The sequence below is a fragment of the Struthio camelus genome, chromosome 13, assembly GCF_040807025.1.
Source record: "Struthio camelus isolate bStrCam1 chromosome 13, bStrCam1.hap1, whole genome shotgun sequence".
Taxonomy (NCBI): Eukaryota; Metazoa; Chordata; class Aves; order Struthioniformes; family Struthionidae; genus Struthio; species Struthio camelus.
In genome coordinates, this window is record NC_090954.1 from 9,788,594 (window position 1) to 9,812,994 (window position 24,401).

Genomic DNA, 24,401 nt, shown 5'->3' on the forward strand with positions numbered 1-24,401 from the left:
AGCTACCGCCCGACGGGCCGCCTAGAAGCCCAAAGTTCGCCGGAGTGCGCGAACAGACGCCTCTCTCCCCGCCCCCAACCCGAGTGGGCCCAGCCCCGGGGCGCGGGGACAAACCACTAAAGAGCTGGGTTTAAATAAAATAAAAAATTAAAAAGTTCTTTATTGGGTCCAGCACGGTCCTTCCCCGCAGAGCAGGGAGCCGGGTGCCCGCGGGTGCAGAGGGGGGGACGGGACGGTGGGGCGCGTGCCCGGAGGGACGGGGCCCGCCGAGGGGGCGAGCGCCGGGGCCCCGCGGCGGAGGAGAGCACCGGCCCCACGGCGGCGAGCCGGGGAGCCCCCGGGGAGCAGGGCGGGGGGCACAGTGAGGAGAGCAGAGCTGCCGTGGGTGGCGGGGGGCTGCCCCGCACCTCACTGGGCCGCGCTCGAAGTGGTTTTCTTCAGGGTGAAGTTGGTCCAGTTCACGGCCACCTTCTGCCGCGTCTGCTTGGCAGAATCCAGACAGAACCTGGCCGGGGAGAGAAGGGACCTGGGTGAGCCGGCAGCTTCCCCATCCAAATCCCCTCTACCGCCCCCAGCCCCACAGAGCCCCCCCGGGCAGGGCGCACCCCCGCCCCATCCCGTCCCCTGCGGAGGGTCCTCGCAGCCAGGTGCTCCCTCACCTCTTGAAGTACTCCACTTCTCTGTCAGTCTCGTCCATCTCTACCCCGTCTAAGTCCTTGGGCAGGAACACGTCATCTGGCAAAGCAGAGGAGCGCGGAGTCAGCGCGGCGCCGCGGCCCCTCAGACCCTCGGCTCCCTCCGAGCGAGCGGGGAGGGGAACCCCCGTGCCAGGACAGGGCAGAGCACACGGGAAGGGGACGGCAGCTGGCAGGGAAAGGAGCGACCGGTCACAGCACAGCAGGCGAGGAAGGGATGCGATGCCGCACGGAGGCCGCGGCGCAGGGCAGAGCTCCCGGGACTCACCGATAGAGGTACTGGATTTCTCCACCTTGTTCCGGCTCTTCCTGCTCTTGCCCTTGGGTTGGGGGGAGCCCCCCAGGGCAGTGGGGTGAGGCAGCTGGCGGTCCCCAGCAGCTGGGGGAGGCGGCTGCGCCAGCTCGGCCGGCTCCGCTTTGCCCTCACCCCTCCGGCCTTTCCAAACGCCGCTTCTCTCCTCTGGCCTAGCGCCGCTGCAGCCCCAGGGCTGCCCCTTGCCACTCTCCCCCGGCTCGGCACAGCTGCCTGCCCGCTGCAGCTCTGGGGCGCTGGGCTTCGAAGGGTGCTTGGTTCCCAGCACCTGCCCCTTCGCACCAGGGCTCTCCAGCCTGGCCTGGCCACCAGGCACTGCAGCAACGTCCCCCTTCTTCACCTGCCCGCTCTGCCGCTTGTTCTTCCGCTGCCGGCCCCCCGCAGGCATCTGCTCCTGCGGCTCCGGCCCCTTGGGCTGCAGTCCCTCCTTGGGCTCTGGGCTCGGCCCGTCGCCCTCCGCAACAGAGTCCGTGGCCTTGGACTGCACCCAGATCATCCGGGAGAGGCTGGGCACAGCGCTGAGGCGCTTCACCACGCCGTTCTCAGCTGCTGGGGCTGGCAGCGGCTCCCCGGGCCCCTCGCCCCATCGGGGGCCCAGCTCGCCCCGCAGCAGCGCGTGGCTCTTGGCAGGGCCCAGGCTGAGCGGGGCAAGGGCCAGGTCTATGTCCTGCAGGTCAGAGGAGCCATTGAGGTGGGAGAGCAGGTTCTTCTGCTCCAGGACAGCTGCCTTCTTGGGAAAGTCGTTGACATCCAGGTTGAGGTCATAGACGCTGAAGCTAGCCCGGATGGAGTCCTTGATGGTGTTCTTGATCTCCTGCAGCCGGCTGCTCAGGAAGCTGTTCACCCGCTCCAGCTCCAGCTCCGGCCACTCCAGCAGCTTCTCCTCGCCTGGCTCCCTGGCCTGGCTGGCTGCAGGGGTGCGCTCAGCCCGCTTCTGGGCCTCTGCCTCCAGCTGGGCTTTCTCCTTCTCCTGCAACACAGGCGCCATGAGCATTAGACGGCTTGGGCCCCTGAGCGACACACGCAGGCCACAGCGCTAGCCATACACTGGTCTTGCCAGGCACCCAAGTGCCTATGCTCAGCCCAGCTAAGTCGCGTCCTCCACGGCTCCCAGAACTCTCACGCATCCTCCACGAGCACGACAGCCACCACCCTACACACCAGATACCAGTCTGGAGGCACCAGTGAACAGCACAGGCTGTCACAGCTCCACCCCTCTCCACCGCACACGCAGGGTCTTCGTCAGGGCCACAGCACGGAGCAGGTAGAGCCCGGGCAGGGTGCACGGCCCTCTGTGTGAACCGAGACATAGGCAGCCCCCAAGGGAGCCAGCTGTCACCTCAGGGGATAGGGGCAGCAAAGGAAATCAAGCTTCAGAAATCAAATGGATGGAAGCGAGGGAAAGCGAAGCCCTGCAAGGAGCCCCCAGTCTTGCCCTGACCTCCCAAAAGGAATAGACAGGCCTCTCTTTTGCAGTCTGTCTCCCTGTACAGCCAGGCAGGGCACAGAGCAGTGCTTCCCTCTGCCCGGTCTCACCTTCTTCTTCTGCTTGTGCCGTGCCCGCTTGGCCGCCTTGGCACTGTTCAGGGGCTTGGGCTCTGTGCTGTTGATGTAGTCTAGCAGCTCATCCACGTTGCGATGGTCCACAGCAGGCTCTCCTGAGCTGCTGCTGTGCCCTAGTTTCTGTGGCAACTCCTCTTTCCTCTTGGTGAGGCGCGAGCGTAGCTTCTCCCGGATCTCGGCATAGTTGCGGCTCGTGGGAGCGGCTGGGGGCTGCAGGATGTCAGAGCTGTCAGGCTTGGCAGGCACGCGAAGCCAGGGCGATGCACAGGCAGCCCCAGCTCCCGTGCTTCTCCCCCACCAAGCTACCCAACTGCTCCCTTCCCCAAGGTCTCAACAAGACAAAGTAAGCGTGGCCGCACTGAACTCCTTTTCCCCAGTGAAGCCACGGGGTTTGGCTGACTGTGCCAAAGAAAGCCCCAGGGCCAGACAGGCAGGCAGCTCTTGCAGGTCAGGAGCAAGGGGACGACTGGGCTGATGAGGCAGGGCGGAAATGAATGGGTGGGTGCACATGCTGCCAGAGAAGGGTCACGGCTAGACCTGCAAGCAGGGTCACTCTCACCTTCACACCTTCTGTATACAGAGGCTAAGGCTTCTCACCACAGAGCAGAGCACAAAGACCAGGGGTGGCTGCAGGCCAGACCCTCACTCACCGCGTTGTGGCCGAAGAACTCACAGTAGCAGCAGTCACAGAACTTCCCGTCTTTCTGGTTGGTGGAGGAGGAGGTGCAGGAACTGCGCTCTGAGCTGCTGTCCTCGTCCTCCCCGAGCCCCTCATCTGCCTCACACGGCTGCGGCGGGTGGCAGCTGGTACCATTTGGGAATTTGTGCCCTTTGCAAGAGGGGTCTCTGAGGAGAAGGAAAAAAAAGGCAAGAGGTGAGCAGGAGCTGGTGGTCCCACAATCGCCCCACACTGTGCACGCAGGAACACCCCTCCCAGGGCCTGTGCCAGAGCAGAGGGATTTGCAGGGCAGACAACCCCATCCCCTGCATCCTCCTCCCGGGGAGATGCCAGAGGAGCCCATGGCAGAAGATGTCAGTAGCTTGTCGCCCCCCAAGACCTCTGGCACGCAGGGGGCTGACACCAGAGCTCCAGAAAGCAGCGTCCCCCTGCAAGGCCACAAGCTGATTCCAGGGCAGGGAGGGTACTCACTGGGGGCGGCAGGTAGCACAGGTGAGAAACGCTGGAACTGCATGCAGCTGCCAGACATCCCCACAGGCTGGCAGGCCCGACTCCCACAGGCACAGACCACCCAGCTCAGAGACAGGGCGGCCAGGGCACGGCCCACAACGCCATTCCTCTAGCTCCAGCTGGGGACCTGGCTGGCCCTCCGCAGGGAGCGCTACTCAGCGGAGAGGGACCAGCGCCCTTGACTCAGCGTGCTCTCTTCCAAGGCACAGGCAGCCCAAAGAGGGCCAGGGGAGCAGGCGAGCAGAACCACAAGTCCACAGGCTTCATCTTCTTGAGGACCTTGGCTCAGTGCCACAGCTGCCCGACGGGTCTCACTGACAAAGGTCCTGTTGGCCAACAGCAGGTTGACCAGGCGGTTCCTTTGGGTCTTTTAGCTGGAGGAGGAGCAAGCACAGTCTCTTCTGCACCACAGTACTAAAGGACAACCGCAGGGAGAAGACACGTGGGGAGAAAAAGAGCTTAAGCCTCAGACACCAGGGGACTACAGCAGTGGATTCGGCCTGCAAACGCAGAGGCTCTCTGCACCACCGCCCGCTCCATGGCAGTCGATCCCTTGGCAGGGGAAAGCACATCTTGGGTCAGGGGTGGGAGAAAGGGTGCACTGCCCAGCAAGGAGGCTGGAAGCATGCAGGGCTGGTCCACTCACCTGTTTGTGCTGGGCAGCTGGTGGGAGGCAGGAGGAGGGATGAGTGAAGTACTGCAGTGCCCGTTGCAGGGATGAGTGCAACCCGAAAGCGGAGGTGGCATCTTCAGCAGTGGCACATTGGCAGGGGGCAGGTGAGGGCTCTTACATGATCCCGGGCTGTGTGAGACAGTGCCAGCAGGAGGAGACTCTGACACTGGCTTTAGGGCTGCCGCCTGAGCGCTGGGCGCAGGGAAGAGCGTAGCCTGTGGGGAGGCACCCAGCGGGATGTGTGGCGGGGAGCCGAAGGGCCCCGGATGGGCAGGTGTCTGCTTGGAGGGGATCAGCGCTGGCGGCTGCGAGGGGAGGCCAGTGGGACTGTTGGGAGGAGCAGTGAGGTCCGAGTGCTGATGATGCTCTGAGGAGTGGAAGGCCTCACCTGCAGACGGGTAGGAGCAGAGACGGTCAGACACCCCTTGTCCTGCGTGGGCCAGGGTCACACTCGAGAGCCACCCCTGCAGCCCCTTGCCACCTCAAGGCCAGGAGCACATAGGTCCCTCAGCACAAGATCCAGGCTGGCCGGAAGAAGGCCTAAAAACCCCACTGAGGCTGAGAGATGCCCACAACGCTACTCCTCAGCCAGGAGGCTGTGCTCAGGGGCCACTCCTGAGGGAGCAGGACAGACAGCACCCACCACCTCCGCACAGGCTGCTTCTCTGTAGGGCTCCCCCTGCTTCCCCCCAAGCAGCAGGGCACCTGGGCTAGAAGCCACCCTTGCGTGCAAGGGGCCTCAGCGTCCCACACTGTGTCCTCCCCACCACACACGCTGGATTTGGCTCTGCCCCACACACAGCTGAGCAAGGGGAAAGGTGCTGAGGCAGGAGGGGAGCGCAGAGCGGCGCGCTGGGAGAATCAGGCCAGCCTTGCCCCTGCACACACGCACCTGGCGGGGTGGCCCTCCGGCACATGCTTTTGAACTGCTTCGGCAGCGTCTTGCAGAAGTCAAGTGAGGTAGGCAGAGGCGAGCCCGGGGCAGCGCCGCTGGACGTGGGGGAGGCCGCATGGCTGTATGGACAGGCCTTGAGCCCAGGCGCCGTGGCAGGAGCCTGGCTGACGCACTCTGGAGAGAGAGCGAGGCCAGGATGCTTGTCGCCTGAAAGGAAAGCGGAGCTAGGGCCTGCTTCTGCTCAGCCTCTCCTACTCACAGAGGAGAGCAAGAAGCTCCACAGCCTCATGCAGACACACCTGTCCTCCAGTGCAGCACCTCTGCTCTCAGCCACCCCGCTCTACCTTGCCCGCAGCTCAGCACACCGACGTGGGGAAGAGGGCAAGCGCCCCAGGACCCCAACATTCTGCTTCCTTTGCTGCGGCAGAGGATGGCACCCAGGCCTCCTGCTGGCGCCGGCATTCAAAGGCACAGCCTGGCTGCCTACCCCTGCCCACAGTCAGATGCCCGCAAGGAAACAGGCTAAGCCAAGGCCCAGACAGAAAGCACTGCTCGACCCCACAGCTGGCTTCAACTCACCTAGAGCAGCCGGGGGGGCCCCGAGGGGGCTGCCCTGTGTGGCCCCATTGCTGTGCTGCGAGTTCCAGAGGCCCGAGAGCTTGTGAGCGGACAAGAAAGAGCTGGGGTCCCAGTCCCCTGAGTTCCCGTGGCACGAGGAGGAAGAGGAGGAGGAGGAAGAGGAGGAGGAGTGGGAGCCACCCCCACAAGACTGCGACTTGCAGGACGTGTGGGATAACGAGACCTGGCAAGAAAAACACAATGTGAAGCTGCAGCAGGCTGGGAGTGGAGGTGGGAGGCCTCAATACCCTGGCGCCAAGACCCCTCCGCTGGACTCATGCGGGATCTCCCGCACTGCGGCACAGCGCACAGGAACTACACAGCGCACAGGAACTCTCTGGCTCACTGAGGGCAAACAGCCTCTCCTGTCCACATCGATGCCCACAGCTGCTGGGAGCCCAGAGCAGCAGAGCCAAGCCTCTCCCAAAGGCCACGTGTCTGTTCTGGTCCCGCTCAAACCAGGCCCGTGCCAGGGTTAAATAAAGCCAAGCAAGAAACAGCTTCTATTCCCCTGAGCTCTGCACGCAGGCAGGCACTGCCCCCTCCTCCTGCGCCAGGGCCGCTCTGCGAGACCCACCGTAGCAGCACGGAGCTGGCCTGGGGGGACGCAGCGCGAAGCACAGTTGAGCAGGGCAGGCAGAGAACCTGCGGCACTGCTGGCCCTGCCACGCAGGCAGCTCCAACGCAACGCAGGCTGCCAGCCGAGCCCCCGTCCCACTCTGCTCCACCACGCACCGCGGAGTCAGGTCCCTCCCGCAGGAGCTGGCACCAGCCCGGGGGAGGGTGCCATGGCTACAGAGAGCAGCAACGTGGAGATGCCCAAGGCACTCAGGTCTGAGCAAGGAGGAATCGTAGGCACCCAGCTAATGCCATAAGACGAGCAACAGCACACTGCCACGGTCCAAGGAGCTATGACCCTGGCCTTTCCAACCACAGCTCCATAACCGCTTACCGCCAGGGCCTGCTCCTGCACTGCTCGCCGCTCTTCTTCTTCCACGCTCTTCCGGCAGCTCTGGCAGATCCACAGCGGCATCTCTCCCAGGAGGTTTTGCACGAGTGTTGGCACAAAGTCTGGTGGCAGCCTCTCACCCGGGGAAACGAGCCCATTGTGGGACGGGCCTCCCCAATCCTTGCGCTCCCGGTGGCACAGCAGGCAGCACGTCTGCACTGACTGGTTGGCGGTGGGCAGCACCTGCAGCGGGATGCACAGGCCACAAGTCACCCCAAGGCATGACTGGTGTCACGGCAGGGCACGTCCTGCTGCAGGGCACCAGGCTGATGCAGGCACGGGGCAGCAAGCGTGGCCTTTGCCCCAGGATGCTGACATCAAACCAGAGGGTTTCTTGCAGGTCACATATGGGACTGCACTTTCTCCTACTGGAGCAGAGCAGCCTCAGGGCTCCCCAGCTGATGCCAGCCTGAGATGTGCCTGCTGCCAGCATTTCTGAGCCTCAGAAAGACTACGGTATGCTAAAGAGCCAGTTTCACCAACAGCCAGCAGCACGCCAAGCTGTGAGGCCACCAGCAGTTCCCACTGGTACCTCCAGTGCAACAAGACCTAGGGGAATACTAGGGCAAAGCAGGACCCGCAGAAGTCACCACCCAGGCACGGAGAGGGTGGGCCCGGCAGCCACAACCCCCCTTCCCTGCCCATCGCAGGCCCCCCGCCTCGCTACCCGAGCGCTTCGGGCCCTGCTGCCTGTCTCTTTGTTCTGCGCAGCCGGCGGCGCAGATGCGCCAGGGTGGGGTGCAGCCCCCGGCACTCTTTGCGTTCTCCCGGCACAAGGCGGCCGGGTCGGGGCTTCCTGCCTGGCACCGCCGCAGAAGCCCGGCTGCAGCCCGCGGGCTCGCCGGAGGCCTGACAGCCGTGACGAGCGGAGCGCGGCGCTGGCGAGGGGGCCCCCATTGTCTGCCGCTGCGGCGGGCCCCGCGACAATGAGCCGCACATTTAACTGCTGCTGCGAAACAGATGGCGTCTCCGAGGCTCAAGGTGAAGCAAAGGTCAGAGGCCAAGGAAAGCGGAGGGAGGGAAGCTGCTTCCCTTCCCAGCCAGGCTGCCGCGGGGAGGAGGTGGCTCCCCGGCCACTCTTGTGTCTCACTGGGGGCAGACGCGGCCACCGCTGCACGCGGGCAATGACGGCGCTCCCACCCCACCGCGCACATCCACACGAACCCAGGGCCCATCCCCGGGGTCCCTCCCCGCATCCTGGCGCAGGCAGCGGCAGCCAGGCTCCTTCAGGGATGCCAGGCAGCGAGGCACGCTGGATTCAGCCCACATCCCATCCAGCAGATGCTCGAGTCACCTGCCATCGCCCATGCCCTGGGAGAGACCTGCAGCCTCCCGCGAGTAGGAGCTGCGGGAATATACACCAAGCCACCCAGACAGGAGAGCATGTCCGCAGGCCCTGGGCTCTGCCCTGCTGCGAGCGCACGGGCGTCTCAGGCAGACCAGCAAGATCTCTGCACACCGGCACGGGGTAAGGGGCGCACGGGCCCCGGGGCGGGCAGAGCCCTGGTGCTCCCACACGCTGCTGAGCACTGCTGCCCCTGTCCACGGACAGCAGCACGCAACCGTGGCAGGCAGCCCTACTGAAGGCCGATTCAACTCCCCAGGCAAGAGCTGAGACCAGTTTTTTGTAACTGCCGTCAGAGAGGGCTCCAGCTCTTACTGCACTGGGGGGACGCGCGCAGGTGAGAGCCCCCAAGGCGACAGGCGTCCGCCAGAGACGGCCCGAAGCCGCGCTGCTGCAGCTTCTCGACGTGCCCGCGTCCGCGATCCGAGGCCGCGGCGGGCTCGGCCGCCCTGCGCGGCTCGGGGCGGCCGGGCGCGGGGCCTTCCCACGCGCGCCCGCGGGAGCCGCCTCGGCCCCACGCGCGCCCCGAGCGGCCGCGCCCCCGCGGCTCCCCGAAAGGGCCTCCCGCAGCCCCGGGCACCGGCCACCGCACCTCCGCCGGCGGCCCGACGGCCGCCACCCGCTGCTCGGCCGCCTCCGCGGCCCGGCCGGAGGGACGGGGCTGCCGCCAGGTATCGCCCCGGCCACGCAGCCGCCAGGCCCCAGGCTGGCAGCCCCGCCGAGCCCAGCGCGCCTCGCACCTGCCCGCTGCGGCTCGGCCGCCGCCGCCCGCGCCCGCTGCGGCCGCCGGGGGCCCCGCGCGAGGCGCCGCCACGGACACGCGGGCCCCCGAGGGACAGCCGGGCCGGTGGCGGGGATGCTCCAGGCGCGGCTGGCTCCCCCCCCCCGCCTCCCCGCCCTCCGGTGCCCGCCGCGGCGGGGCCTACCGCGTACCTGAGCGGCGGCGGCGGCTCTGCCCGGCTCCGCGCTGCTGCTGCCCGCCGCCAGCTCCGGCGGCGCGGGCGGCTCCGGCGGGGGGGCCGCGGTGGGGGTGACGGTGACGGCGGCGGCGGCGGCGCCGCCCGCCCTCTCCCGGCGCGGCCCCGGGCCGCCCGCCGCCGCCGCCGCCGCCTTGTTCCGCCTGCGAGTCATGGCGAGCGCGACCCGCCGCCCGCCGCAGACAGGACAACAGCCAATATGGCGGCGCGGCCCGTCCGGCCCCTGCCCGGGGGGGCGGCCCGGCGCGGGGAAGCCGCCGCCGCCATCGCCCGAGCGGGCAGCGCCCGCCACCACGGCGCCCCCTGGCGGCCGGAGGCGCCGCCGCCGCCCCTGAGCCCGGCGCCGCGGGAGACCCCGCCCGGCCCGGGCACTTCCTGCCCCCGGGGCGGTGCCGGCGTCGGTGCTTAATCGCCCCTAGTGGATATTTTGCCCCTAAACGGCCCCAATTCGGTTTTCGGCCCTCCGGGTCACCGGCGAGCCCAACATCCGGCGGCCGGCAGCGCCGGGGCTGGCGGGGGACGGCGGCCGCCGCGGCCCCGCAGGGTCCCGCCCGCCCCCTCGGGGGCCTCTCCCGCCGCCGCCGCCGCCGCCGCCGCCGCCGGGGAGAGCCGGGCCCGCTCGAGGGAGTCCCCGTCCCTGCTGCAGCACGGCGAGGGGAGCCGGGGCTCCCGGTTGGAGGACCCTGCCCGCCCCGACGGGCATCCGCTGTCCCCCGCGATCGCGCTGGGAAACCGGTCCGTCGGGTGGCGGGTGGCCTCCCGGCAGCCCGGCCCCGGGGTGGGGGGTGGGAGGGATCCGCCCGGGTGCCCCCGCGGCCCCGTGCCCGGGGGCGGGCACACCCCGCCCCGGTCCGCCCCCGGGCGGCGCCCGCTGCCGGCCCGCCCCGTCGGCGAGCGGCGGGCGCGGGGAGCCGGGAGGCGACGAGAGCTCCCGGTCGCGCCATGCTGCCCGCCGCCCTCCGGAGGTGGCTGCACCGGCCCAAGGTGAGAGCGGAGGAGGCTGCGCCGGCGACGCCGCCCGCCCCGTCGGGGCTGCCCCGGGGTGGGGGGGGCGCGCGGCAGCCGCCTGTCCCCGCGTCCCGCCGGCCCCGGGGGGCTCCGGGGAGCTCCCCGCCGTTCCGATCCGTGCGGGCATCCCGGGCAGAGCCTGGGCGCCGGGGTGGCGTGCGAGCCCCCCGGGGAGACGCATGCCCCGCAGCCGGCGCCGGGGCTCCGGGATCGGGGTGCTGGGACAGCAGGGCTGGCTGTGCCAGGAGGGGAGCACCCTTGGGTGGGGGGCACCGGGGCCAGCCAAGAGCATCCTGCCCAGAGCCAGGGCCAGGGCTGGCTGGGCTTGGCGGGAGCTGCAGCACCCACAGGGCGCCTGGCAGCGATGCCGGGAGCCCCCCGGGCCAGAGGAGACTGTCCGGCAGGCTCGGATGGGTGCTGGGTGCCTGGCAGGGCTGGCGGGGCCGGCCGGCCCGGGGCGTGTTGCGAGGAGGAAGTGGTGCCAGCCGAGCAGCAAGCCTGGTCCATGAGTCAAGGTGCGGCGGAGGCTGTGCCGTGGGGTGCTGGACAGGACCGGGCAGCTCAGCGCCCGTCCCAGCGCCGGCTGGGCCGGAGCTGCGCCGCAGGTGAGCGGAGACCTGCCGGGCTCGGGGGCTGCGGAGGTCTCCCCGCAGAGGGAGGGTCTGCGCCCCGCTGCGCTGTCCATCCCTCCAGCCCCCGGCTACGCTGCTCTTTTCCCAGCCCGCTTGGCCTGGGGAAAGTTCAGGGTAGCAATTGGGCAATGAGCTCATTTCCTGGTGTCCTGCTCCCTGCAGCCTGGGAAAAGGCTTCCCGTAGCCCTTTCACCTGATCCAGTGTTTACAGCCACGTAGGGATCCGTGCCCACGCTCCCGGGATGCGGGCGAGCTTGTTAATCCTGCTCTGCCCTCGGGGGAAACTGAGGCATGGGGGAGCCTGCGTGAGGGCTCAGCCCCGACCCCACGTGCCCGGCCCGTGGCCGTGGCGGCGCGGCGTGGCGCGGCACAGCTCGGCCGGGCCAGCGGCAGGCTGGGAGGCGCCGCGCGGGGCGGGAGCTGCCTGGCCGCGCTCCCACTGGGTCCCGCATACCTGCCCTGGGTGTGTGTGCGCAGCCTGGCGCCCGCCAGGCAGGGGATGAGCGGGCCCTGTGCGGCACCGGCGGACTGCCCCGCGGCGCAACGCTGTCCTGCCGGGGGTCCGGCCAGCGGCGCGGCCCCCCCAGGACCCTCCGCGCGCTGGTTGCACAAGAGCAAACTCCAGGCTGCGTCGCGCCCTCCGGCCGTTTCAGCTCAGCGCTGCCTCTGCGCAGCCCTGCAGCCCGCGGCTCCGGGTGGCTCCGGACGCCCTGCGCCGGTATCCAGAGCTGTTGGGTCCTTGAGGTGCTCAGGGTGCTGGTGAGGACAGGGAGCTTCCCAGGAGGGATGTTTTGGGCAAGGGCTCCACCACTTGTCGTAGCCAGCCCCTGCGCAGTGATGTCCGTGGAGGAAGAGGAGCGGGGACCCCCTCTCCCTGCTGTCCCCAGCGCTGGCGGCTGGCGAGGGGACGTCCGTCGGCTCACCGCGCTCTGTGCGCCCACGGGTGCCGGTGTGCATAACGCTCCTGCTGCTGTCCCTGCAGCGGTCGGACCCCCGGCTGCTCTCTCAGTTCTTCTACGCTGACGAGCGGGTGTCGCGGGTGGTGATGGAGATCAACGGGCTGGATGCCGAGATGGACCCTCAGCAGTACTTGGTGCTCCTGAACCAGCTGCACCTCAGCCAGGTAGGGCAGGCCAGCCCAGACTGCCCCGGTCCTGGCCGCCGGCGTGGCCCTGGCTCCCGGGGTGGCCGCGGGTGACGTCCCTGCTCTCGCCCAGGCTCACCTGCTGGCCGTCATCGAGCGGATCATGGAGGAGTGCATCCCCACGCAGAGGCACAGCCGCGACTACCTGGTCAAGTTCCCCGAGGAGCTCTTGGTGGACAACCTGGGCAACCACATGCTGTTTGCTGCCGAGGTGAGCCCCGGGCGAGCGGGGCCCCGCGGCCGGGGCTGCCCGTCCCCCTGGGGCAGGCAGGGGCCCTGGCAGGTGCCCGTCCCCAGATGGGCTGAACGGGACCGCGTCCCCCAGGCTGGTGGGCCAACGGGGACCGGCCAGCACTGCACACCCTGCAGCTGGCCGCCCCATCCTGGAGACCCCTGTGGGGTCCTGGGCCGCGCTGCCTGGGGACCGCGGCTCCTGACGGCCCCCTGCTCTTGGCAGTGTCTCCTGGCGGGCACCTTCATCGAGGTGGAGGAGGCGGACGGCATCCAGCTGCGGCCCCAGGCCAGGAACCTGCTGTGCAGCCTGGAGCTGGTGCGCGCGGTGCTGCGGGAGCAGAGCCTCAGCCAGCCCAGCACCTACTCGGAGCCCGTGCGGGCTGTGCTGATCCAGTTCGACAGGCTTTTTGCAGAGTTTGAGCTGAGGTGGGTGCCGGGGCCGACCCCTGCCTGCCGCAGGGCCGGGGTGCGCTGCCTGCCGCGGCGGGGAGATGGGTGCTGCGCCCTGCGCCGGGACCGGCCGCGCGCGGCGGGACGGAGGAGGAGCAGGGAGCACGCTGGGGCAGGGTGGGCTGCGCCACCGGTCCTCACAGCCGCCGCGTCTTTCCCAGCTACGTGTCCTCGCTGGTGGCGGTGAAGTCGCCCGAAGAGATCTACCGGCAGCAGGAGATCATCGTGCTCTTCTGCGAGACGGTGGAGAGGTGAGGGGCACGCTCGTGCCGGGGCTCCTCTCCCCGCCGGGCCCGCGGGGAGCAGCCGGGGGTTGTGCACGCTTGCTCGCCCTGCATCACCCCAGCCCTGGGTGCCCCGGGGAGCCCTCAGCCCCCCCCTAAGGCTGTCCCCCCCGGCAGAGCCCTGCGCCTGGGCTACCTCACGCAGGAGATGATCGATGGCTACGAGCCGCTGCTGATGTTCACCATCCCTCGCCTGGCCATTATCAGGTGGGTGCAGCCCCCTGGGGGGGGTCTGGGTGCTGGGCTGGGCTCTCTCGGGTGCTCCCCTCCCGTGGGGCAGCCCCTCGCCGCGGGGAGCCGGGCAGCGGCGTGGGGAGGGCAGCAGCACCGCCGGGCACAGGCTGATTGGGGGCTCCCCCCGTCGCAGCGGGCTCCTCATCTACCCCGAGGGGCCCCTCAGCCTGGAGCAGAGCCCTGAGCAGATGTCCCGGGTTTTCAGCCCCTTCTACAACCTCCTGAAGAAAATCAGGTAAGCGGGCAGGGAGGCTGGCGGGGCGCCGGCGGGGAGGGCTGGGGGCCCGCGGCTCGGGGTGGGGACGTGGCCCGGCGGCTCGGCCCTCACGCTGGCCCCTCGCTGCAGGGACCTGCTGCGGGTGCTCTCCGCGGAGGAGCTCGCCCTGCTGGAGAGGAGCCTGTGCACCGCCGACCTGGAGGATCCCTGTGGGCCGGCCGCCCCCCCGGCTTGGGGGGCAGCAGCCCCGAAAGCGGACCCCCCCGCTCCCTGGAGTCTGCTGGAGGATCCCCACGCCGATCCGGCAGGGTCGGACCCCCCCAGCCCCCCGGCCAGCCACCCGAGCACGGACAGGCACGTGGGGCACGAAGGGGTCGGCGGCGTGCGGCAGCAGGGACGTCCGTGCCGCCGGCACGTGGGGCTGAGCTGGCCGTCCCCGGCCGGGGGGCACACAGCCGGTCCGCGGACGGGGATCGGCCGCGCAGCCCCTCGCGTTAATCGTTGCCTCCTCTCCGAGCAGCCCGCAGCCCCCCGGGAGCAGCCCCCGGCCCGGCCCCCTGCGCGGCGCCCGCTGCTCGGAGCTGCGCTCCCGCTACAGCAGCACCAGGGACATGCTGCACACCCTCTTCGTCTGCATCTCGGGTGAGCGCCCGCGCCGCCCCGGCCCGCGGGGGGCTCCCCCCCGCCGGCGGGGGGCCCGGCGCGCTGACCCCGGCCCTCTGCCCGCCCAGGGGTGGCCGATCAGCTCCAGACCAACTTCGCCAGCGACTTGCGGAGCATCTTGAAAACGGTCTTCAAAATCGTCGCCTCGCAGCCGGAGCCGGCGGGGGAGCCGGGCGCCAGCCGTGAGTCGCCCCGGGCGCGCGGGACCGGCCCTGCCGCGGGGAGGGGGGTTGCGGCGTTCGGCGCGGGGCTGCGGCCGCCCTGCTGAAATCCGTCCCCCCCTCCCCGTTGCCCCGCAGCGGACGCGGAAGGAGAGGCGCGGGCGGCGGAGGCGCCCTGCGCGGTGGACTGCCCGCTCTGCTCCAGCACGGCCGAGGCGGCCGGGCGCCGCGGGGCAGGTACGAGGCCGTGGTCCGCCGTGCTGCGAAGGGCACGCGGGGAGGGCCGGGCGCCGCGGGGCGCCCACGAGCGCGGCGACGCGGCGGGGTGGGGAGGCTCGGGCGGCGGGAGGGGTGGGGGGCGGCCATGCAGAGCCCCTCGAGCGGTGCTTTCGCCCCGCCAGGCGCCCGCAGCCTGCCCGAGTGGGTGCCCGACAGCAGCTGCAGCCAGTGCTCAGCCTGCCGCTCGCCCTTCACCCTGCTGCGCCGGAGGCACCACTGCCGCAGCTGCGGCAAGGTACGGCGGGGCCGGGGACTGCAGGCGGGGACCTTGGCGGCGGGCTTGGCGTCACGGGCGTCCTCGCTCACCCCCCCCCCCGCCCCCCGGCCCCGCTCCGGCGCTTCTCCCCGCAGATCTTCTGCTCCCGCTGCTCGCCGCACACAGCAGCCCTCCCGCACTACGGGCAGCCGCGGCCCGTGCGCGTCTGCGCCCACTGCTACGCCGCGCACCTCGCGCCCCGGCACCGGTGAGCGCCCCGGGGCCGGAGCAAAGCGCCGCGGCCGCCCGCCGCGGGCCGGACCCACATGCGCGCGAGGCGCTCGGCCCCTGCCCCGAGCTGCGGCTGGCCGCCAGGGAGCAGGAGGAGTCGGGCTGCCGCGCCGACGGCCTCTGTCTCCGGTTGAAGCTGCGGGACGGGGCGGAAGAGGCGGCTGCCGGGGTGCAGCGTGGCCGAGGGTCGGCGGGACCGCCCGGCCCCGGCTCCGCAGCCCGGCCCCGCTCCCGGAGCGCGCCTGCCTGCCCCCGGCGTGGGAATGTGCTTCGTTGCGTTTTTTCAGGTGAACTTTGGCTGCTGTTCGGACCAGGGCAGAGTCTTCCCCCTGGGGCTCGTCCTGAGAACGCGCAAACACAGCCCTGCCATGACGGCGGGTGCCCGTGGGGCCGCCCGAGCCCCGCTCCGCTGGCAGGCTGGCCGTCGCTCGCGGGGCACCGCTTCGGCAAGCCGGGTTTTAATAAACACGTTAAACCTCTCCGCTCTGCCTGCCCCGGGCTGGGCCGCGCGGCAGCTGCGACGTGGCAGCCTCACTGCGGCGGCGTCCCCCGGCTGGTCCTGGGGCGCGGGGGCCACCCTGCGCCGGGGCACCCCCCGGGTGCACAGGGAGTTAGGGCAGGTGGGGACCCCCGCGCGGCTGCAGGGCAGTCGAGGCCCGGCGGTTCGGTTTGGGGGGGGGAGGCGCCGCACTGCGGCTCAGGCCGGGGAGCAGCATGACCCCCCCCCCCCCGCGTGTGCACACACCGGGCACATGCACAGCCTGCCAGCACCCCTGTGCAGTGATGTGCACCCCCCCCCCCAATACATGCTCCGTGCATGCGTGGGCAGGTAGATGGGTGCACACGTGTGTGCACACAGATGCACCCTGCCTGGCCCTCTTTGCACGCATGCACACACACACATGCTCCCTGTGTGACCCTGAGCGCGTGCACACCCATGCACGCACGTGTTCCAGGCCTGCTCAGTGCAGCCAGTATATGTACATATAGATGTGTGCATACCTGTGTGCACGTATACATGCACATGCACAGACACACATGTGCGTTCATGCGGCCACACGGACGTGCACAGACGTGTGGACACACGCACACACGCGCGCACACGCACACGCACACACGCACACACACACCCGCGGGGGCGGGGCCGCAAGTGCCGGGGGGCGGGGCCATCCCTAGCCCCGCCCCCTCCCGCCGATTCAAATTTGAAGCACGCGCTTTCCCGCCCGAAGTTGTTTCCAAAGCGCGCCGACGTCACGGGCGCGGGCGGCGCCGCAGCCAATGGGCGGGCGGCTCGCGGCCGCCCGGCCCCCGCCGCCGCGCTGGCCGCCGAGCCGAGCCGGCATCCCCGACGGGGGGCCCGCGCCGCCGCCGCCATGGAGCCGTCCCCCAGCAGCATCCAGGTGCTCCTGCAGGCGGCTGAGTTCCTGGAGCGACGGGAGCGCGGGGCGGCCGCTGCCGCCGGTACCGGTGCCGCCTGCCCCCCGGCATGTCTGGCCGAGGCCGAGCACGGTTACGCCTCGCTGTGCCCGGCGCGGCGCCCGCCGCGGTCCCGCAAGGCCGTGGGCAGCTTCAGGTAAGCGGCGGGACGGCGGCGGTGGCGGGGGAGGTGGCCGGCCGTGCCTGGCCTCACTGTCGGTGCTCTCTTGCAGGTCGGTGCACAACGCGCTGGAGAAGCACAGGTACCGCCGGGGCTGGCCGCGGGCGGGAGGGAGGCAGGGAGGGGGCGGTGGGCTGTGCCCCTCAGCGTGACCGCTGCCCTCTCCCCGCGGCAGGAGAGCCCAGCTCCGGCGCTGCCTGGAGCAGCTGAAGCAGCAGGTGCCGGCGGGCACGGAGCGTGACCGCTCCACCACCCTGAGCCTCCTGCATCGCGCCCGGCTCCACATCCAGGTGAGCACTGCCCGCAGGATGGGCTGGCCCTGGCCTGCCAGATGGGGCAGCCCTGCTCACAGTCCTCCGGTTCCCTGCAGAGGCTGGAGGAGCAGGAGCTGAGAGCTCAGAGGGTGAAGGACCGGCTGCGCTGTGAACAACAGAGCCTGCAGCAGAGGCTGGAGCAACTGCTCTCGCCCCCCGGCAGCGAGCGGACGAGGGCGGACAGCCTGGACTCGTCCCAGCTCTCGGAGCACTCTAGTTCTGACGGAGGTTAGTGAGGGAATGGTGTGCCTGGCTGCCCCTGGGCTGGGCAGGGAGGGAGGGGTGGCCTCCAGGCCCTCACCCAGGCCATCCCTATGTTCAGAGGAGGTCGAGATCGATGTGGACGGAGTCATGTTTGGCGGGGACCTACTGGCCAGCTTCAGCACCGGGAGGGACCACAGCTACTCCAGTCCCCACGGGCCCTGGTCCTGACAGCGCCTGGCACTAGCTCAGCCCCGCACTTCCCCGGGGTTGTTGCAGAAGCGCTCTGGAACTGCCTTCGCCTGCTCCACCTCCTGCCTCCCCACCCACCGCACAGCCTGCCTCTGCCGGAAACGCAGCCTCGCTGTGGCTGCTCAAAGAAGGGGCTGAGGATGGGGACAGGCGCCTGGCTCTGCCTCCCGCAGCTGGGCCACTAAGCTGAACTGGCTGCAGCGCTGGGCGTGTGGGGCCAGCGCAGCTGCCCAGATCCCTCTGCACACAGCAATGCACTTCAAGGGGGGTGGAACAGGCACTGGAAGACAGCCTGGCTGTAACTGGGACACTCTGCCCTGCCGGCTCCTGGGCAAGCTGGGGCCCAGGTGTGTCTGCAGTGGGTGCTGGACAGCTCTGCCACCCCTTGAGAGCCAGGCAAGGGAAAAGAGTGCATTAAGTAACTTGCCTTCATGCTGCCAGAACTGCCTCGGCCTCGGCCCCTGCAACCTTGTACATACCCAGAACTGTTCTAGTAAATGCACTTGGCTAAATCTGTGTCTGTGTCTTGCCTGTGTGCCCAGCACTCTATTGTCATGGCAGCTGTGCTGGACTCAGTGCCTACATCCCCCAAAGCAGAGGGTATCACAGGGCTCTGTTCTAGACAGGCCAGCCCTAGGCAAAGTCAGAGGCGGAAGTGATTCTTTAATGATAATTACATCTTAGAAAGGATCCAACAGCAGCTGATTGTCAGACTTGTACAGTTTGTTTAAAAATATAAAATCTAAGAGGCTCCTATCTGTTCTGGTGCAGGCCTGATTCTTGCCTGTGCCAAGCTGCTCACACATACTGCTTCTTCTTGGTGGCTGCCTTACTGGCCAAGTCCTTGGCTTTTTCCGTAGCAGCTAGAGCTGTCTCCTTGGCTTTCTCGGTTGCTTCCTTGGCCGTCTCCACCAGTGTTTTGGACGGAGCTTCTCCTGTAATATGCGAGTTGTTAACCTAACCCAGCAGTCCCCACCCTGCCTCGGTACTGGAGAGCTGCCCGAATGACCAGCTGATGCAAGCTAGACAAGCCTGAGCTTTGTTGCCTCTTGGGACAGAGGATGTTTCCCCATGTAGTGGGGGAAGGTAAGCTCTACTCCTGACACCCAGCTCCGTGCATCAGGGCACGTCACAAAGGAGAACTGCAGACATGTGACTGCTGTATTACTTCCTCCCTCCTTTCCACACTCCACCACTGCCAAGCTTCACAACAGCCCTCTGAAGAGGCTGGAACTGTAAATGCTACCTGGCTGCTTTGCTCAGGAAGAGCAGGCTGTGCCAAGACAGGGGGGCAAAGGCAAGGGACTAAGATTTCTCAGTCAGTTTAGTTTCAGCCACAACCTGCCCAGGGACTGGAGCGTACTGGTGTGGCCTGTTACCCCAAGAGACCTGACCTGGACAGCCATGGCTTACCCTCAGGTACTCACCTTGCATTCTTGCTAGCACGTATTCAAATCCCTTAGTGCTCTTGGTCACGTTGCTTTTGAACCTGGCCAGACCAAATTCCTGCAACAGAAGAGCCTGAAGATGCAAGCCCAGATCCTGATTCATACAGAGGTGCTGTCTCTGGGGCTGTAGCCCAGCTCAGTCAGTCCCAAACATCTGGTGGCTCACAGGTGCTATGCTGCCCCTCCAGCACAGGGGCCACTACGGTAATGGTTCGGGGCTCCATGAGCTCATACGGATGGGGACAGGGAATGCTTGAGCGATTGGCTGTCAGCAGCACTCACCTGGACGGCCCGCGAGACACCAAACAGGCTGGAAGAAACCCAGGCTTCTCGCTTGACCTCAGTCCAGTTGCTGTTTTCTGGGTTCACCTGGTAAACGCACCGCTCCTCCACCACCTGCAGGAGGCACAGCCCTGACCGTGAGCGCCACCTGGGGCCCACCCACCCGTGTGCCAGCCCGCCCGCGAGCACCCACCATGAGACGTGCGTGATTGATGTTCCAGGTGAACGTGGTCATGGTTCGGTTCTTGGGGTCCACGATTGAGTCCTCCAGGATGTAGACGGAGTGGGCCACGTTGGCGGGGAAGAAACGCTCTGCCCAGCGGGGCATCCTGTTGGTCTTGGTCAGGAGCCGCCGGGAGAGCAGCTTCTGGTCCGGCGTCACTTCCCGGTGCACGATGTCTTCGGTCAGGACATGTTTGCTACAACGGGGAAGGGGGAAAAACGTCAAGCCCCGCTCCCGGCAGCACCAGGCACCGGCGGGCCGGGGTGGAGGAGGCAGCAGCGGCCTCGGAAGAACCCTTTCGGGGGGGCAGGGGGGGACGGATCGGCCCCGGGGGACCCTTGGGGGGCAGTGGGGAGCCCGGGGGGGGGGCAGCGGAGAGACCCGGGGGGGCTCGGGAAGGGGGGGGGGGCGCCCCGGCGGACCCCCCGAGCCGGGCCCCGGCGCGTGCCCGCGGGGGCGCGCACCGGGGCACCGCGGGGGCGCGGGCGGAGGGCCCCGGCCCCGGCCGCGGGCGGCGCCGGGGCCCGGTAAGACCCGGTAAGGCCCAGTAGGCCCCGCTAGGCCCGAGGGCGCCGCGCACCTGTAAGGGTTGGGGTAGCGCTGCCAGAAGGCGGCGAAGACCTGGTCCCAGGGCCCCTTGAGGACGCCCAGGCTGGCGCAGTACTTCCCCATGGGCCGCCGCCGCTCAGGCCCGCGCCGCCGCCGCCGCCGCGCCCGCTCCGGCCCGCGCCCGCTGGGCGGCCGCCATGCGGCGAGAGCGAGAGCGAGCGCGAGCGCCACAGCCTGCGGCGCCACGTCCGCCCCGCCCGCCCGGCCCCGCCCCCTGCCCCGCCCGGCCCCGCCCCCGGCCCCGCCCCGCCGCGCGCTCGGCCCCGCCCCTCGCCGCCGCCGCCGCCGCCGCCGCCGCCGCCGCCGCCGCGCGCGCTTCCGCCGCGCCCGCCGCCGCGGCCCCGGCCCGAGGATGAGCGGGCGGCGCGTGGACGCCAAGGTGGTGCTGCTGGGCCAGGAGAGCGTGGGCAAGAGCAGCCTGGTGGAGCGCTACGTGCACGGCCGCTTCCGCCCCGGGCCCTACCAGAACGTGAGTCACCCCCGGCCCCGGCCCCGGCCCCCGGCCCGGTCCAGGCCCCGCCTGTGTCCGCCCCGCTCCGGGCCTGCCCCAGCCCCGGCCGAGTCCTTCCGGCCCGGCCCCCGGGCAGGGTGCCCGAGGCCCCGGCCCCACCGCGCCTGCCGCTTCTCTTGCAGACGATCGGGGCCGCCTTCGTGGCCAAGGTGATGCCCGTGGGGGAGCAGACGGTGACCTTGGGCATCTGGGTAAGCGCGGCGCCCCCAGAGCCCGGCGGCCCGGCCGGCTGCAGGCCCCGGCGCCAGCGGCCCCCGGAGGGAGCGGCAGCGGGGGCTGCTGGGCCCAGGCAGGGCCCCGCTCACTGCTTCCCTGTCCGCCCCTCTCCCCAGGACACGGCCGGCTCCGAGAGGTACGAGGCCATGAGCCGGATTTACTACCGCGGGGCGCGAGCGGCCATCGTGTGCTACGGTAAGGGCAGCGGCGCGCGCGGGCACGAGGGCTGCTGCGGCCCAGCGCGCCTCTGAGCCGGAGGAGGAAGGAGGCGGCGGCGGCCGCGAGGGCTTCGCTGGTGCGAGCACGCCTGCGGCAACGCCAGCCCCGCTGAAGGGGCGAAGCAGCGGTGGCGGGCGCAGCGCGGGGGAGCTGCGCCTGCAGCAGCCTGGCTGCGGGTGCGCTGCCCCTCGGGTGCGGAGGCTGCCCTTCCGCCCCGGGGGCTGGTGGCTCAGGCTCTGCTCTGCGGGGGATGGAGAGTGGGATGTCGCGGAGGGTCTTGGGGCAAGGCAGAGCCTGACTTTCCTCTCCCAGATCTCACTGACAGCAGCAGTTTCCAGCGAGCCAAATTCTGGGTGAACGAGCTGCAGAACTTCGAGGAGGTAAATTGCGGAGAAGGGCTCATGCTGCTGGGCTGGGCTAGAGCCTCTGGATGTGCTGAGGACAGGCAGGAATTGGGGCTTCACCTTCCTGCATGAAACTGTTCCATATGCGGACAGGACGTCTTGCCCCCGCTCATATGGCAGCTCGCTGGGCTGCCGTGAGTCTTGCTGCACTCATCCTCGGCCTCAGGAGCATTGTGGGAGGACCAGGGCTTGCAAAGTGTCTGCTGCTGCTCACCGCAGCTGCGGGGCTGCAGGTGTATGGCTGCCTGGCAGCTTCCAGGAGGGCAGGAAAAGTTGGTGGCAAGGCCTGAGCCCACAGGCATGTCCGACCGGGCCCTTCTCTACCTGCCGCAGAACTGCCGGATCTATCTGTGTGGCACCAAGAGTGACCTGCTGGAAGAGGACAGGAGGAAGCGAGGAGTTGACTTCCACGACGTGCAGGACTACGCGGACGGTACGTCTCTGCTGCGTGGCTGGGCAGGGGCAGCTGCTGCTCGCTCCCTGCTCCTGGGCTCTTGAGTCACCACGGTGCTGCACTGCTCCAGTGGAGCCATGAAGCTCGCTGACAGGCCAGTGTGTGACTTTTCTGTATTTCCTCAGGGCCAGACGGGGCTAGGGGTGAGCTGAAGATGTAGCTGTGGTGTCTGTGGGGGCTTGTGAGGCGCGAGGGGCTGCCACCCCTGCCCAGCGCAGGGTCCAGCAGCTCTGTGCCTCTAAGTGAATGGCAGGAGCAGCTTGTGGCACGGCCTGGCCTAGGTTCCCTGCATAGTGAGCCTCCACGTTTTCCAAGAACCTCCCCAAGCATGGCGTGTCCTGATGGTGCAGGCACAGACCAGTGGGAGAGAGCCCTGAGGAGTGGTGTCAGGCCAGCTGGCGGGTGGGAGGTGGAGCAGCATGTTGAGCCAACCCCTGAAGTTGGCTCCTGCCATCTTGCCATCTCTGAGACAGCAGTCACCACTGCTGCTGCAGGGGAAGGAGTTCAAGTCGTGGGACCACATCCTCCATCTGCGGGCACTAACCTGTGACGGTTGTTTCAGAGATCAAGGCAGAGCTGTTTGAAACCTCCAGTAAGACGGGCCAGAGCGTTGGTGAGTATCCTCCTGTCTGCAGGGCTGTGCTCTGCCCTCGCCTGAGCAAGGCCGGAGGGCAGCTCCGGGGCTGGCTACGCCCGATGCAGGCGGGTGGCCCCACTAGCTGCCAAGGGGACAGGGCACGTCAATGAGCTGCTCTCGGGGGCCAGTGGAGATGCCGTGAGCTCAGAGGCGAGGGGACTTCTGCCCTTGCCTGGGGAGGAGGCAGCTGCCCTGCCCGGGCAGAACGTCGCCTGGTCCCTGCCCTCGGCCAGCTCCTGCCTCGAGGTCCTGGCAGCCGCCTGGCCTCAGCATGCAGGAAGACACCAATGCGCTCTCTCCTGTCACAGATGAGCTGTTCCAGAAGGTGGCCGAGGACTTTGTGCACTTCACTGCCTTCCAGGTGATGACAGGTGAGCGCAGCAGGACGGGGCACTCCCCTTGGAGCACCCTCTCCCGGTGCTGGCTCTAGGGCATGTGTTCCTCCAAGCTTCCCTGAGGAGGGCATAGATGAAGAGCACCATGGGGTCTCGTAGCGTCCTTTCCTGCCCTGGCTCTGCTGGTGCTCGAGGGGCAGGAGGCCCCAGGCCCTTGCACTGCTCTGTGGGGCATTCAGAGCAGAAGCATGGTTACAGGTTCCTACTAGTCTCACCCACGCCCTCCCTGAAGCTCCTGCAGCTCTGAGCTGGGGTTTATCCAGCAGAGCTTTAGAGGAAGTTCCCTGTCTGCGGTGTCTCTGTGTCAGCTCGCTGCACAGGACAGGCTCTGCACAGCCCGTCCGTGCTGAATGGAGAGGTCTTTGGGAAACAGCCAGAAAGACCCCTCCCTGGCTGCATTACCTGCTTCCAGCACTTCACCCTGGGCCTGTCCTCACCTGTCTGCTTAGGCTCAGCTCAGCTCCACCTTCAGCCCTGGAATGTCCCATAGTGATGAGACCTGCAGTTTCACTGTAGGTTGTATTAAACCTGCTTGTGCCTGAGATTTTTCCCAGAGGGATCTTCTGGCTTTCCGGAGGCCAGGCCTGGCCAGGAACTGGGGCTGACAGGGGGCTGGAAACTTTTGGCTTCCACTTGGCATCGTGGTGGGATACGTGTCAGCACCCTGCCTTACCGCCCTGCTCTCTTTCAGAGGAGAAGGGCGTTGACCTGGGCCAGAAGAGTGGTACCTACTTGTACAGCTGCTGCCACCACTGAGACCTTCCGCCGAAAGGGAATCGCTGCTGTGGGCTGGGCAGTCCACGCTCTCTAGACTTTTTCCTATTTTTTACCTGCTGTATTTTAGCTGTATGGGCTGTCTGGCAACGTAGAAACAGAGCACAGCCCTGCGGACTGCTCTTGTCTTCCTGGACTTGGCGTGCAGAGCAGCGCCAGCCCTAGCGGGCTGCTGCACGGTGCTGGGACACTGCTGCTGTGTGAGGAGCTGCGAACTGGCGCCTCGGGACGCTCGTGAAGGCCTTTCCCTGCAGAGGCTGTATCTGCTACCTGGTGTTTGAAAGAGCTGCTTCCGTGAGTCACGGCTCTGGCCAAGTGGCAGCTGGTAATTTATTCTCTTGGAGACATTGCCTGATCCTTTACAGATTATTTAAGCATCGTCTATTGAGGTATACAATGTAAATAAAATGCATTGTGGTCTGAGAATAGGCTTACAGTCAGGACAGCAATATGTGCCTCGACTAGAGCAGGCACCAGGGCTCCGCCCATGGAGATGTGGGGGAAACCCTTGGCTCCTGAAGGGTACAAGGCCTGTGCCTGAGGCTGAGGAAGAGCCTGTGCCCTCAGCAGTCCTTGAGCTACTGGAAAAAAAACCCTCCCTTGCCCAATGGAGCCGATAAACACCTGGACATGCTATATTCCCTGAAGGCTACTGAAGTCGCTGCACCAGCTCTGCAACCCACCAGGGGTAACCCTACCTCTGGGCACTAACCCATCCTCCTGCTTGAGCTAGGACCAGTGTCAGGTGGCTAGGCACAGCAACGCTGAAAAATGCCAAACCCCACTTGGTCAAGA

General features: G+C 68.2%; 5 protein-coding genes across 6 annotated transcripts; 3 read left to right on the top strand and 2 right to left on the bottom strand.

Annotated features, from left to right (window-relative positions):
- Positions 1-163: 163 nt before the first annotated feature.
- FAM193B (family with sequence similarity 193 member B) lies at positions 164-9,544 on the bottom strand. Its single transcript, XM_068959930.1, is given in 12 exon segments — positions 164-505; positions 660-735; positions 964-1,978; positions 2,545-2,781; positions 3,222-3,417; positions 4,407-4,821; positions 5,326-5,535; positions 5,908-6,130; positions 6,899-7,138; positions 9,234-9,440; positions 9,442-9,510; positions 9,512-9,544. Coding segments are annotated over 12 exon segments (3,018 nt in total). The 3' UTR covers positions 164-408.
- Positions 9,545-10,148: 604 nt separating this feature from the next.
- Positions 10,149-15,549, top strand: LOC138069159 (lateral signaling target protein 2 homolog). Of its 2 annotated transcripts, none has more exons than XM_068959933.1 (14): positions 10,149-10,261; positions 11,900-12,040; positions 12,135-12,272; positions 12,519-12,721; positions 12,907-12,996; positions 13,147-13,236; positions 13,397-13,498; positions 13,610-13,834; positions 14,001-14,122; positions 14,212-14,325; positions 14,443-14,541; positions 14,706-14,818; positions 14,935-15,047; positions 15,358-15,549. In XM_068959933.1, the coding sequence occupies exons 1-14, from the start codon at positions 10,220-10,222 to the stop codon at positions 15,359-15,361; spliced, it is 1,596 nt and encodes a 531-aa protein (XP_068816034.1). In that variant the 5' UTR covers positions 10,149-10,219; the 3' UTR covers positions 15,362-15,549. The 2 variants fall into 2 exon arrangements, with proteins under 2 accessions (XP_068816034.1, XP_068816035.1); XM_068959934.1 differs by lacking the exon at positions 10,149-10,261 and adding an exon at positions 10,625-10,890.
- An 831-nt stretch (positions 15,550-16,380) lies between these two features.
- MXD3 (MAX dimerization protein 3) lies at positions 16,381-17,946 on the top strand. The gene is made up of 5 exons (XM_068959937.1): positions 16,381-16,643; positions 16,720-16,749; positions 16,843-16,957; positions 17,038-17,209; positions 17,304-17,946. Exons 1-5 carry the CDS (start codon positions 16,444-16,446, stop codon positions 17,411-17,413), a joined length of 627 nt encoding a protein of 208 aa, XP_068816038.1. The 5' UTR covers positions 16,381-16,443; the 3' UTR covers positions 17,414-17,946.
- Positions 17,947-18,077: 131 nt separating this feature from the next.
- PRELID1 (PRELI domain containing 1) lies at positions 18,078-20,185 on the bottom strand. Its single transcript, XM_068959936.1, has 5 exons — positions 19,968-20,185; positions 19,358-19,583; positions 19,165-19,278; positions 18,862-18,940; positions 18,078-18,369 (listed from the first exon to the last, which is right to left on the bottom strand). The coding sequence occupies exons 1-5, from the start codon at positions 20,057-20,059 to the stop codon at positions 18,233-18,235; spliced, it is 648 nt and encodes a 215-aa protein (XP_068816037.1). The 5' UTR covers positions 20,060-20,185; the 3' UTR covers positions 18,078-18,232.
- A 77-nt stretch (positions 20,186-20,262) lies between these two features.
- RAB24 (RAB24, member RAS oncogene family) lies at positions 20,263-24,032 on the top strand. Its single transcript, XM_068959940.1, has 8 exons — positions 20,263-20,465; positions 20,630-20,698; positions 20,840-20,918; positions 21,255-21,322; positions 21,680-21,779; positions 22,363-22,413; positions 22,746-22,808; positions 23,524-24,032. Exons 1-8 carry the CDS (start codon positions 20,349-20,351, stop codon positions 23,586-23,588), a joined length of 612 nt encoding a protein of 203 aa, XP_068816041.1. The 5' UTR covers positions 20,263-20,348; the 3' UTR covers positions 23,589-24,032.
- The last annotated feature ends 369 nt before the right edge of the window (positions 24,033-24,401 follow it).